Source organism: Pteronotus mesoamericanus, unplaced genomic scaffold, assembly GCF_021234165.1.
Source record: "Pteronotus mesoamericanus isolate MK-2021 breed Mesoamerican mustached bat unplaced genomic scaffold, CSHL_Meso_final scaffold_167, whole genome shotgun sequence".
Taxonomy (NCBI): Eukaryota; Metazoa; Chordata; class Mammalia; order Chiroptera; family Mormoopidae; genus Pteronotus; species Pteronotus mesoamericanus.
The window spans coordinates 29,846,351-29,859,393 of record NW_026555308.1 but is presented as its reverse complement, the minus strand read 5'-3'; the positions used below and the strand labels follow the sequence as shown (position 1 = coordinate 29,859,393).

Here is a 13,043-nt window from a genome sequence, read left to right as displayed (position 1 = left end):
GCCACAAAATACTGCACCTCCACCTCCTGGCACAGAGGAATCTCACAGCAAAACATTTTTATCCATCTTGGCAGGCAGTGTATTTTTCTATTGAGTTTCTCAAATTACTAATACACTTGGTTATTGAAATCCAAATTTTCTGTATTTTACACTGGGTGGAGACTAGCTGGAGGGGATCTGAGAAACCATCTTTGTATCTGTTCCTCCCTGGGTCCTCAGCGTGCTGTGAAAGGAACTAAAACGGTGCCGAGGTCTGAGGACTAAACCGGAAACTCCCAATGACCTCTCTCTCCTCAGCCTGTTATAGTGGCAGTTGTTTAATACAATTCAATGATCCTATGAAATTCACCTTTGCAGTCCATAGAATTGAAAGAAGTTAGGTTCAAGGAGGATGTCATATTTTCCTTCAAAAGCCCTAGTGGTAAGGGCTTAGAATGACATTTTAATTGTATTTAGTGGGGTTTCTTCTCAAGCTTTGAACACAATCTCAGATCTCTAAGAAGCTAAAGAATTATTGTGAAAATTCAGTTCAATTCACTTCAGCATGTTTTGAGTTCCTCTTACATGCTGGGCTCTGTGCTGATGTTTGGGCACAAAATATGCTCCCTTGTATCAGCTGCTCAGTTGCTAAGATCATTTATTCTCTTCTGGGTATTTGCAAGATTCCATGGGACGAGGGAGACCTCAGCGCACTTCTAATAGGAAGGCAGAGGGATGTGGGTGGGGTGTGAGGACACCTGGAGACAAGGCCTCCTTCTGCCACTGACCAGTAGTTATCTTAGTTTGTCTAGGCCCCAACTTTTGGAGACCCCATTTCCTTATGTATAAACCAATCAGGTTGGGAGAGTTGATGTCTGAGGTCCCTTCCAGATCTGATTTTTGTAGGCTCTAAATTCCTAGGCCAAAGAGTACTCAGTGTTCTTGCAGAAGAATAGGTGACTGACCTCTTCATGGGGGTCTACCTACTGCAGGCAGTGCACTGCCTGCGGTTTTTCATACAGGGTCCCTCCATTCATTGTGGGCCCTTGGTGACGTCCCAGGAACCACCTGAGAGCAAGGTGAGCCTCGCCGAGCTGGTGGGGTATTCCTGATGGATTTTTCTTTTTACCTGTTTTTTATAAGTGGACCAGGAAACTTTTCATTTGATTTTCATAGCAGGCCACAGCAAATTTTTATCTGTTTTTATAGTGGAATTACATTTAAGGCTTCTTTGAATTAGAGGGGAACCCTTGCTTTAAAAGACCACTTTTGAAAGCCTCTGCTGGTAAAAATGAAAGACATGAATGCTTTTCTCTACTGTCCCACACCCTGGAAAACTACAGCACAGAAGCTGGGCTCTCAAGTCAGATGATACTTCTGGGCAACACAGGAGGGATGAATGTTTGCAGTGTTGCCAGGCTATCCGTTCAAACGGATTTCCTTCAGAGTGGCCCCGGTTGTAATAGCCTGATGTTCAGGCATAGCAGTAAGTCCTTTACAGCTGGGATTACACACGGAGATGCTTAAAGAGGCCAGGCAGGTAGATCAGTGAGTGAAGAAGCCTGCAAGGCAAAAGGGAGTGGTAGGAACTATGGAGAAATATTGGGTTGGCCAAAAAGTTCATTTGTTTTTTTCTGTATGATGGCTCTAGTAGAACTTAGTTGTCTTTAACTTCATTCAAAACATTTTTCTTAGATTGATTTGCGACAGCTGTCATATCAACATGCATTTAAAAAAACATGAAAATTGGTGAATTTTTGTACAGTGATTTTAATATTGAAGATAAAAAAATACGCAACATTTTCGGCATATTAAGCTTTACTATTTCAAGAAAGGTAAAAATGCAACTGAAACACACAAAAAAGATTTGTGCAGTGTATGGAGAAGGTGATTTGACTGACTGAACATGTCAAAAGTGGTTTGTAAGGTTCCGTGTGAGAGATTTCTTGCTGGATTATGCTCCACCGTTGGGTAGACCAGTTGAAGTTGAGAGCAATCAAACAGAGACATTAATTGAGAAAAATCAACATTATACTATGCTGGGAATAGCAGACATACTTAGAATATCCAAATCAATAAGGTTATTGATGAAAAATAAAGTTATTGGTAAAGTTATTGGTGAAAATTAAAAATGTGTTTTTTATTTTACGGGGAAAAGAAAAACAGTACTGAATTTTAGGCCAACCCAAGAGAAAAACACATGGCTGATCTAACGGGGGCCACCTTCTCTTTCTCAGCTTCAGTAGATGAGTGCCAGAGAATGGGGGCTCATATTTTGATTTTTTTCAAGAAAAATGGTAAAATAAGTAAAATGTTGAAATTTTAAAAGCACTGTGGAGGAAAAACAATGTTGGTCAATTGTCTGAATTCAGCCTGAGAGCTATTAGTCCATAAATCTGACTTTAGAGAAACAGTTTGCTCAGAACCAACAATATGGTTTTCTTGCTTTTTGGTTAAAATGAACCCAAGTCAGTCTCTGGCTAACATTGTTTCTCTGATTATTATTATTGTTAATGTAAGTTGGCAGTGTTCATAAATGACAAAGCCGTGGACAACCCATTCATGACCAGGGTTTATAACACAATGTTGGTGCATTTTTTACTCATGCTGTTCTCATCTAAAGTAGATTCTTGTTCTAAGAAAATTAGATGATGAGAGAGAGTGGTGCTTCCTAATACCCAGGATGGCAATAAAACACACCTTTCGCATGGTGGTTTTCAGTTAATGCCATGCATGGCTTGTAACGAAGCAGAATTTGTGATCATTATTTCAATCACATATGGTACATAAGTGTTACTGGATTGAAAACTGTAAAAAATCCCTTAAAAAGGTAAAACTTAGCTCTTCCCCTCACTTATGTTTCTGGTCACATTGATATCATATAAAAGAGAAAGCATAGACCAAAAACAGTGGTTTTGAAATAGCAACAGCAACATCACAAAAGAAATCAGTGGTCAATAATGCAGTGATACATATTACAACTATTTTTCCTAGTAGGCTAACACAGGTATAGCTTTTTAACCTTGGGTAAAATAATCAGCTTCTTTATTTTAACAACACAGGCAAAAACTAAACTTTGAAGAAAGAAATGGCTAAGTTTTCTTTATACTTTCTTTTTTCTTTGACTTTGTGAAAAAAATCAGAAAAGCACCAAGTATTGTATAATATATAAATACCAATGTACAGGCCACCAAAAAAGTGTTAACACTTTGCTATGTTTGCTCTAGACTTTTTTTGGAAAAAATTAAGTATTCCAGATAAAGTGTTATTCCCCCCCCTTAAAATTTTATTTATTTATTTATTTTTTAAGAGAGGGGAAGGGAGGGAGAAAGAGAGGTAGAGAAACATTGGTTGGTTGCTTCTCATACGCACCCCAGCCAGGGACTGAACCTGCAACCCAGGTGTGTGCCCTGACCTGGAAACAAGCCAATAACCTTTCATTGTGTGGAATAACACCCAACCAGATGAACCTCACTGGTTAAGTCCCCCTTTGTTTTCTTTTAAATTTTCATTTATTGATTTTAGAGAGAGAGAGGAAAGGAAGGAGGAGAAAGAGAGAGAGAGAGGCATTGATTTACTATTCCACTTACTTATGCATTTACTGGTTGATTCTTGTATGTTTTTTGACCAGGGATCAAATCTACAACCTTGGTATTTCGGGACAGTGCTCTAACCGGCTCTAACCAACTGAGCTACTCAGCCAGAGCTAACCTTTTTTTTTTTTGTTTTCTTCTATTATCTTCTTTCCCAGAGCCAGTACTATGAGGAAATTATCAGGAATCCTTCCAGTGCGCCTTTTCATAATTTTACAATGTGTATATAGGTCAATAGATTGCTATATGTTTATCACAACATACACTATTACAAGATAGACTATTTAAAAGTGTTATTTTGTATATTTTGAAATGGTATTCTATGCATCTATCTGCAACCTGCTTTTCTCAGTCAACATATATATTTGATATTTATATGAACTGGATCTTAACACAAACAGATCCAGTTCAGTCATTTTTAAGTGCTTTATACTATTTTATTGAATAAATAAACCACAATTTATTTATTCTTCTAATGATCCTAATTATTATGAACAATACTTCAAGGAATGCCCTTGAACTTGTTTCCTTAGGCACATGTATCAGAGTTTCATTGGAGTAACTTCCTAGACATGAAATTGTTGAGTCATAGGACAGGCACTGCCAACTTTATTTCATATTGCCTAAATGTTCTCCAATGTGACTGTGGCATTTTATACTCCCTTTCAGCAATGATGGAACCAGCTTTCTAAAACAAACATGCCAAATATTCTTTCTGCAGTTTTGAGGGTTTTCCATTGCAGAATTTAACCCTTTTCCCACCAAGTGTCCTATGTGTTCCTTTACTTCCAGAGAATCAGTTGTTTGGCTTCCTTAGAAAGAACAGAACAAATATTAAAACTTTGTTCATGTTTATTTAGGATAAAACCTTACAGTTTTCCGAAGAACTATTCTGTGATTAAGTGTTCTGTCAGAACGAATCTTTCCCTAATCTAAATTTAACTCTCCTGTCTTTATTCATACGATGTGAATAGACAAAATTTCTCACCTTTTCAACATTTTCACAGGTCTTGAGGAGATTGTCTAACCACTCTGTACGTGATTTTCAACGTTTTTCTGCTTATTTTAAATCTTTTGTTAGGGTAATGAAAACAAAATAATGTTTGTTCTTGGCATTACTTTGTCTCCTTAAATTCCTTAAATTTTTTAGACCTCTTAGGTCTCTAACTTAAAACTTTCCTCTAGTGTCACGCAAATATAGATGTTAATGCAGCCTCCAGGAGCAACGTCCTGAACTTGAAATTATTGCTGCTACTCTAGACTGAAACCTGTTGAAACATTCCCGCTTGTAGATCCTCCTCACTAGGAGGAAGAGCATCCGCCACTTTCTGGTACAGTCGATGGATACAGACAGGCAGTGTACATGCAAAATTTGACCCCCTTGTTTTTTTTAAACTGAGCTCTTAAATGGAAACAAAGTTGAGCTAGTGATGGACAGTAATGACAGGGTGTATATTAGTACCTAGAGCCTTTTTGAGTAGTTGTCCTTAATTTCTATTTAGCACTCACATTTGGGTGTTTTCCCAGTTTTATCCTTTTGTAATACTAGAGGAATGAACAGAAATAGGCATCAGTGCCTTCTGGTCCATTGTTTCTCTTTTAAGAAACACTTGAGTTTAAATGTTAACACTTAACAGGAAGGGCCCGGCATTATCTGGAGCCAGATGCAAAGGCATACACATTTGGCCTCCCTGTGTAACAGAAAGGAGGTGCTGGCCATATGAGCATGATGAGCTCCCCACATGCTGTGAATATATGTTGTTATGACTTGCCATTGCATGACATATACGAAGCTTTCTATTTTGGGGAGAGTTGAGTGATGTGGAGGTAATCAGATTGTATTTTGGAAGATCACTCTGGCTACATTTAGAGAATTGGTTGGAGGAGGCCTGGGGAAGCTGTTGGAGATCAGTTAAGAGACCACTGCCATAGTTCCAGGGAGAAAAGAAGCTGATTGGGGCTAGGGAGGTAACTGGAGAGGGAGAGATGGACACATGTGAAACGTCTGGGAGGCAAATTCCACTGGGTTTAGTGATAGCTGGGCTCTGGGGCTGAGGGAAAGAAGGGGATCAGTCATGGTCGAATGAGTTTCCTCGTCTCTGATTGGGCGCACAGTTATGGGCATGGAGTTGTCATATGAAATAGTTTAGTATCAGTATTAGCTGAAGTCAGGGAGGCTCAGCCTCATGCCATGTTCTATATTGTGTGATATTTCGAAAAAGCCTGACAGGTAGCCATTTACTTTTTTGTAAAGCAAGTAGCAGTTTCATCAGAGAGGCAAACATTGCAGGATTCCTGTAGTCACAATATGCTTAGTTTACGGAAATTATTGCTGAAACAAGAGTAGGAGGAAACACTTTTTATACTATACTAATTTGCAAGACCGACCAGCTGGTGTCTGGTGTTCAAATGAACTAACACTGAAGGTAGCAAGCACCCACTACATATAAATGTTAGAGAGTTTTCCTTGATGTTGGGGACATTGCGTAGAAGCACAAAGGAGAATTGAACTTCTCAAAATGCTTCATAATTATTTTCACCAGCGGTCCTCATGGAAGGTTTGTTTGTACATGGGCAGAGGACAAGGCAGAGGGCTGGGCCATCATCATATTTGGCTCCATTATAGATAAACAGTGGCATTCAAGGAACGGGTGTCCTTGTTCACCGTTGCATGGGCTGTCAACAGCAGGCTCTGGTTGAGACCTTCAATCTTTGAAACAGCTTCTTAAAACAAAAACAACAATAAAATAACTACAGTGTAATCTGACCTAAATACCAAGTCTGTCATTAGATTGTTCATGTAGCAGAGGTACCCACCACATGAAATGTTTCCATTCTCTGCCATCATCCCCAAACTGGGAATTTAAAGAAGTCATTAATCTGAAATATAATGTAATTGAGAGATTCATTCTTCTCTGGCTACATTGATTATCAGCTGTGATCACTGTGGCATGCTATGGAGTCACAACTTCTCAACAGTTGTATTTATTAGATTGCTGCCTATCTGTTATTTGTGGGAGTTAGTGGAAAGGTTTGGGTAGAGACAAATGAGTTCAAGAAAGACAAAACAAAAAAACCCCAAAAAACAAAAAAACAGCTGTTTTAAATGGTGATAAAAGAAAAAAAATAAGAGACTGTCATCACTAAGCCCTTCGGCCCTCCCAGCTAGACATACTGATCTAAATTAATGTGAATGACCATACTAATTTTAGGACCCAAATATAACCAATGAGACTTTCTGTAAGACATTCTCCGTGAATTCTCAGTGACTATGAAAAATTAGAAAAGCTGATGAGCAAGAGTAAGAGACATGCTTTCTCAGGATGCTGTCAGGAACACCTCAGCAGCTCTCAGGTCCCACAGCAGATTTTATTTGCAAAGGTCCAATTTCACAATGGTCCTTCGAAGAACTGTACCACTTGCTTCTTGGATGCCCCTTGGATGGGGAATGGCCTTCTAGACTTGGTATACATATGTAACCCCTGATCTTCCACTCCTCTAGAGACCGTATCCTCCCAGGTGTCCAGGGCTGACCTGGTGTCTGGAAGTGCGAGCCGATTGCCTCTGCTGCCGGCACTGACTCCACCTGTGCCCAGCTGGCTTGTTGTTTTGCATGAGACTTTTTGTCCCATGCTTATTGCCTGGTGTGAAGCAGATTTCACTTCCTTGAATACAGTCCTGAAGAAAATCTGTTTGAGATGACCCAAGGCAATAGGTAATAGACTGACCTCGATTAAGATATAGAAGTTTTTTTTTTTTCTTTTGCTTTTCGAGGGTCTGTCTTTTTTGATGACTCCTCTCCTAATAGTTTCAGGTCCGGACAGCTGAAGTCCTACAGCCTCTGCGAGGTGAGAGTCCATTTATTTCATCCAAATCAGAGTCTATTTTACCAGTTCTCTACAGCTCCATAACTCTCCAACTGCCTTCTGCCAGGTGTCAGCCAGCTTGTTGCACAGACGGTTACTGCCTTCGAATGCCTTCAAACAGTTACATGTTTGAGCCTGGGGGCCTTTAATGTAGATGTTCCAGCCATGTCAGTGTGGCCTCTCCTTTCAGCTTGCTTTGTTTATCCAGCAGCTCATTACTTAAGAGTAGCCTGTCAAAATAGGTTAAATATTCTTTGGGAAACATGGTCACTCACATCCTTGAGATACCACAAATATGTTTAATACAGGGAAGATTGGCTTGATAAGAAAAGTGTGATTGACTTGCGTCACCAAAAAATACTTTCCTGTTACTCTGGTTGAATTTCCACAAGCAACAATAAGCACTAGAAAACCTAAGGACAATAAATTTTTGCAGCCGACACATAAAGACACCAAGGGAAGCAGGGAAAATGATTGCTGATGATTCATTCTAACTACTTGACCTTCTGACCTCTTCTCTAGATATATGACCAAGATGGGACACTACAGCACTTTATTGATGGTGGGGAACCTAGTAAGTCAAGCTGGATGAGGTATATCCGATGTGCAAGGCACTGCGGAGAACAGAATCTAACAGTAGTTCAGTACAGGTAAAGTATATCTCAATTTACCACTTATGGAGCTGAAGCCCTTGGGCCTGCATATACAAATTCAGACTTGCTGCTAGCTTTGCAACACTTTTGCAGGAATTTTTGCAGGAACTCTGCAAGAACTGGCAGAAATTGTTTTGTTAGGTTTCTGAAATTCCCTTAGTTCTTGCAACCATAATTTCATGAGAATTCAGGAATAAACATCCTTGTAGAAGGCCTCTTTCACTCAGTGCACATGGTAAATTTATTTCTACATGCTCACCTGAATGAGCCCAGCAAACCCACTGGCTTGGGCTGCGTGCCCCAGCAGAAATGTGCACACCCCCCGATGGATAAGAGTGCAGAGATTCAGCCCAGATCATCTTCAGGCCTTCTCCCAGGAGGAACAGTTCCTTTGCCCAAAGTCCTGGGAAACCAAGGACTCTTAGCCTTCCCAAGGCTACTTTTCCAAAATCATTAGGCTCAGCAGCAAGATCTGAGCCAGAGTAACCTCTCTTGACCCCTAGAAAGGTGCCAACGCATTGGGCTTTGGTCCTTGGATGATTCAGAATGTTTCAGGAGATGAGGTGGTTCCAGAGCATGGGGAAGCCTCTGGTTTCCTGAGATGTTGGAGCAAAGCCCAAAGACAAGGTGGAACCACCCCCCATTTCTCAGAGTCCCATAGGGAGGCCTCTGGGGGGCTAAGAAGCAGATGCTAAGCCACATCTACTCAATGCACCTGTTGGTCAAGCTTTTTCCATTTAGTGCTAAAGAAGGCTGAAGTGGAGACAGGAGGGCAGAAACAGATCACATAGGAAAAAAAGCCCTACCACTAAGCCTTCTTTTCTCAAAAATCCCTCGAAAACATGTGCCATATAAATATATGACCTCAGTTATAAACAGCCATGCTCCCTTTAGAATCAGAAGCAACTGTTTAGCTTTATTAGGCACCATTGACACATCAAAGCGGGAGGCCCTGTGCTCGGCAACTTGGAGTCCTGCCTGTGGCTATTTATTTTCCTTTCCTCTTTTTTTTTTTTTTTTTTTAAATGAAGCCTTAAAAAAAGAGAGAACGAGCTTTATTCCCCTTATAGGTTAAAGGCTGCACAAATCTGGCTTGCTCTCTGAAGGCCTCCAGCTCAAAAGGAACTTATTTGGGCAGCATGTGACTTCACTGCCTTGGTTTCCGATGCAGTTATATGTCATGAAATAAGGGTTCAAATGAACGCGTGTACAACGGTGTTTGGTTACACTGCTATATTCAGGCCTTTATTCACCTTTATTGCAGCTGCGTGTCTGCCAATAAGATTTTTATGAAACCCGGAGCTAGAGAATTAGTAAAGATTGTGCTTGTCCATGCAGCAAGAGATAGTTGGGCTGGTTCCGGAACAAGCACCCAGGGAGCTCTTGAGGCCTAGTCTGAATCTGGGCAAACAAGAAACCCCTAAGGAGGAAGGTGGGCATGAGTAAGTCCTTACCTATCTGTCAATATTAAGTGAATTTTATAGCTCTCCTTTCATGATGGCGCTTAAACTTCATGTTCTCTCTGCCGATCTGTTTTCGATTAGTTCAGATCTTTATAAAATGAACTACAAAAACACAATTTAAAAAACTGGCATCCATCACCAGTGACCACGTCCAAGAGTAAGAAAATAGAAAAGTTGGACCCTGAAGAGCCAGCCTAATTTTTATTGTACATGAATGTCCTCTTCACAAAAAGTCAGCTGGTTTAGATTCATTCTGTTATGATTTGTAATATCTAAATGGAATTTTCTTCAAAGCGCCCTTGATTGATTGACCCTTAGCTGAACGTTTTGTTTTTATTTTGAGGCTGACAATAATGTTTGTTGGCATGTGTTCTGCTTCAACTGTGTTGGGACGCCATGAAGCTATCTTTATGAGTCATCCAACCACAATACTAAATACATGTCAGCAAAGGAAATATTATCTGAAAAGGGAAAAATCCCTTTGATGTGCTTCAACATGCAGAGATTTCTGCGAGTTTTGGAAGCTCTGCCCGCTTGTAAGGAACGGTGTACGCTTACACTTTTTTTTCCCCCTTTCGGCCTACTCCGTGCCTCAGAAGACCACCCATTGCTTGAAAACAGTTCTGCTCTTTCAGCGGCAAAGTGTGTCATTTGGTTTTAGCACATTCATTTGCCGGGCGCTGTGTTTATATTAAGGGAAGCCAAACCGAGAGATGAAATGTTACAAGGGTGAAGTACAAAGTAGACTCAATTTTTCTCAAGTTAGGAGATGCCAGTGATTTATAGCTCAGCTCCAATTTTGATTTTTTTTTTTTTTTTACGTAGCAGTGGAAAGAATTAATAAAATGCACAGCTCTCGGGGATGCAGAGGGAGGAAGGGTAGTGAGGTCTGGACAACTGGCTGGAGTTTTTGTCAGATATTCATAGAATGTTGGGAAAAAACATTCTGCTTAGCTAGCAGTGCCCTCATGAGACAGAATGGCAGCAAGTAAGGAAAATAACAAGATAAATGAAATTTTTGCAGCTGCAAGTAAAATATTGAGAATCTGCACTTTTTTATTGATCTTTATGATCCTATTGCCAAGAGCCACTTTGTGGTGACAAAATATGTTGACAAGTGCATATCTCACTGCCATGAAAAATGTGGTGAAGGATTCGCCTCCTGTCTGCAGTGTTGTACAAGGAACAAATTGCCCTGCTACAGCCAATTCCTTACAGAAAGGCTAAATTTAAGGCCCACCAACCCTAAACACTTTTATCTGGAACTTGAGGCTAATATTTGTCGCAATTCTTCATTGAGAAAACCAGTTGAGGTCTCATTTTTTTTTTTAATCTGTAGATTTTTCTTTACAGTACCAAAGCTGTTATTAAAGAAGGTTTATTTCTTGGTACTTTCACTCTATCATTGCAGAGTTTAATCTTTTAGCCCGAGTAAAGTGCTCCTCTTGTATTTATTGAATTGCCATCCATTTCACATGAGGGGTTTTCCCTTCTCCTGTATCAGACTTTAGAAGGAAGACAATGGGGAAGATTTCTATTTTTCTCCATCCCTATATCACAGACCTGTTTAATTTTATTACAAATTTGAGCACTCCCAATGCCAAGTTGCAAGAAGATACGTAATGTTTTTCTTTCACATAAGAAATCAATAGTATTAATTTATATACAAGGTTGAAGCGTCTGCAGTTTGCCAAGGGGAGAATTTTCTCATCAGTGTGAGGAGGAATTTTTTTTTTTTTTTTTTTTTAATGAACTCTTCCTTTCTGCTGTCTCCTGGGCCAAATATCTGTCTCTGCAGCCAAGACACTCTAGGAAGGGACAGTGTGGAAATAAACTGTGAGCTCTTTATCCTACTGGGTCACAGGCTCTAATTGGTTGCTGGGAATGATAAGGTGGGTGTCGATTTTATTACAAACAGAAACTGTTTAGGTGGAGCTGGGCAGAACTTTTTTGGGGCGATAAAAATGTGGATGGGGGCACATGAGTCCTACATATTACTAAGCTGGGTTTTCTTTTGTTTTGAATAGGTCGAATATATTCTACCGAGCCTGTATAGATATTCCCAGGGGTACCGAGCTTCTGGTGTGGTACAATGACAGCTATACGTCTTTCTTTGGGATCCCCTTACAATGCATTGCCCAGGATGAAAACTGTAAGAATTTATTTTAGCTCTGAATTTACATCTCAAAAGCCCTATTTTAAAGCTAACTTTTTAAGAGTGTTGTTTGAAACTCCTGAAAAGCGATCACTGTGCCTTATAACACAGATGTGCTCAAGTCTGTTCCATCATTTTCTTTTCCCTGTACGTCCTTTGCTTTTTCACAGGGCATCTTGACTTGTACAGGCCAATCCTTCCTCTCCTGTTTACAATGTCAAAACCTCTATTAGAGTTTTAAGTAATCGCCAGAAGCAATGTTAAGGCAGCTGGCATTTACTGATTGTCTATTGTGTGTCTGGTTCTCTGCCTGCCACCTCACAGGGATGCAAGAGCCGCATAATATACAACTTCTGCCCTGAAGGGCTGTGCAGTTTCGCTGCAGTCATCTTACATGCAAAAGTGAGAGAATGAAAATACAGGGCCCTTCCATCACGAGCAACCCCCCCCCCCCCCCCCCCAGTCCACGGGGTGTGCCTCCTCCTAAGTAGTCATGGCCACGAGAAATGGTAGTAAAAATTGTAGACATATCTCACTGAGCAACTTGTGTCTCTCTAAATTTCTTAGCCTAAATGAACCCTGTAATTTTCTTCTCTCTTTCTTACCATGGCAGCCAGTGTCTTCTAAAAAATAATCTAACATCTATGCAAATGCGAACTTGCAGCAGTTTTCACTTAAACTTTCTATGTTTGTTCTATCAATTCTTTGGAGAGTATTTTAAGGTGATTTTCAGTATTTGGAAGAAAATTAACTAATTTTGATGTGCTTCAGTGAGAGACACTGGTTTCAATGGTGCTGTTTATGTCTTGTCACAAAGTTGATTAATCTGTGAACCGATCATTTGGGATTGTGTGACAGAAAAGGAAGCTGAGAGAACAGATGTATTTGAGAAACTTATTTAAAAAAAATATTTTATGTTACTTTTTCCTTCTCCACTTAACTTTCTCACACACACAAACTCCAATAAAAAGTGTTCATATTACTATTGAACAAAATGCTGATGACCAGATATCTCTTGTCCACATTGCTTTTATTTTTCTGTGTGAAAAACAGAATCCTGAAAAGGCATATTACTATCAACTTTTCTTTTCTACTTTACTCTAACCTGAAATCATTCTCAAGTCAAAACACAGATCTTTAGACATGTCGCACATTCCTCTGACTTCCCAAGTTTCCATTGGAAAGTTTCTTTCCTGCTGTGATACTCCTGTTTGAGGGAGTGTCTGTTTGCAGAGGAGGAAATCTCAGTGTTGGACATGAGTGCGCGGTAGAGGCAGATGTGGACGTGGGGGCCGTTGTGCTCTCTCTTCCCGGAGTGGCTCCATGCCCCTACT

General features: G+C 40.1%; 1 protein-coding gene across 1 annotated transcript in view; it reads left to right on the top strand.

The window, feature by feature from the left end:
- The window catches only part of PRDM6 (PR/SET domain 6), a 96,703-nt gene that overhangs the window by 57,454 nt on the left and 26,206 nt on the right, over positions 1–13,043 (top strand). Inside the window, exons 3-4 of the mRNA XM_054589323.1 lie at positions 7,961–8,088; positions 11,582–11,706. Coding sequence (XP_054445298.1) covers positions 7,961–8,088; positions 11,582–11,706 — 253 coding nt within the window. The remainder of the gene's footprint in view (positions 1–7,960; positions 8,089–11,581; positions 11,707–13,043) is intronic.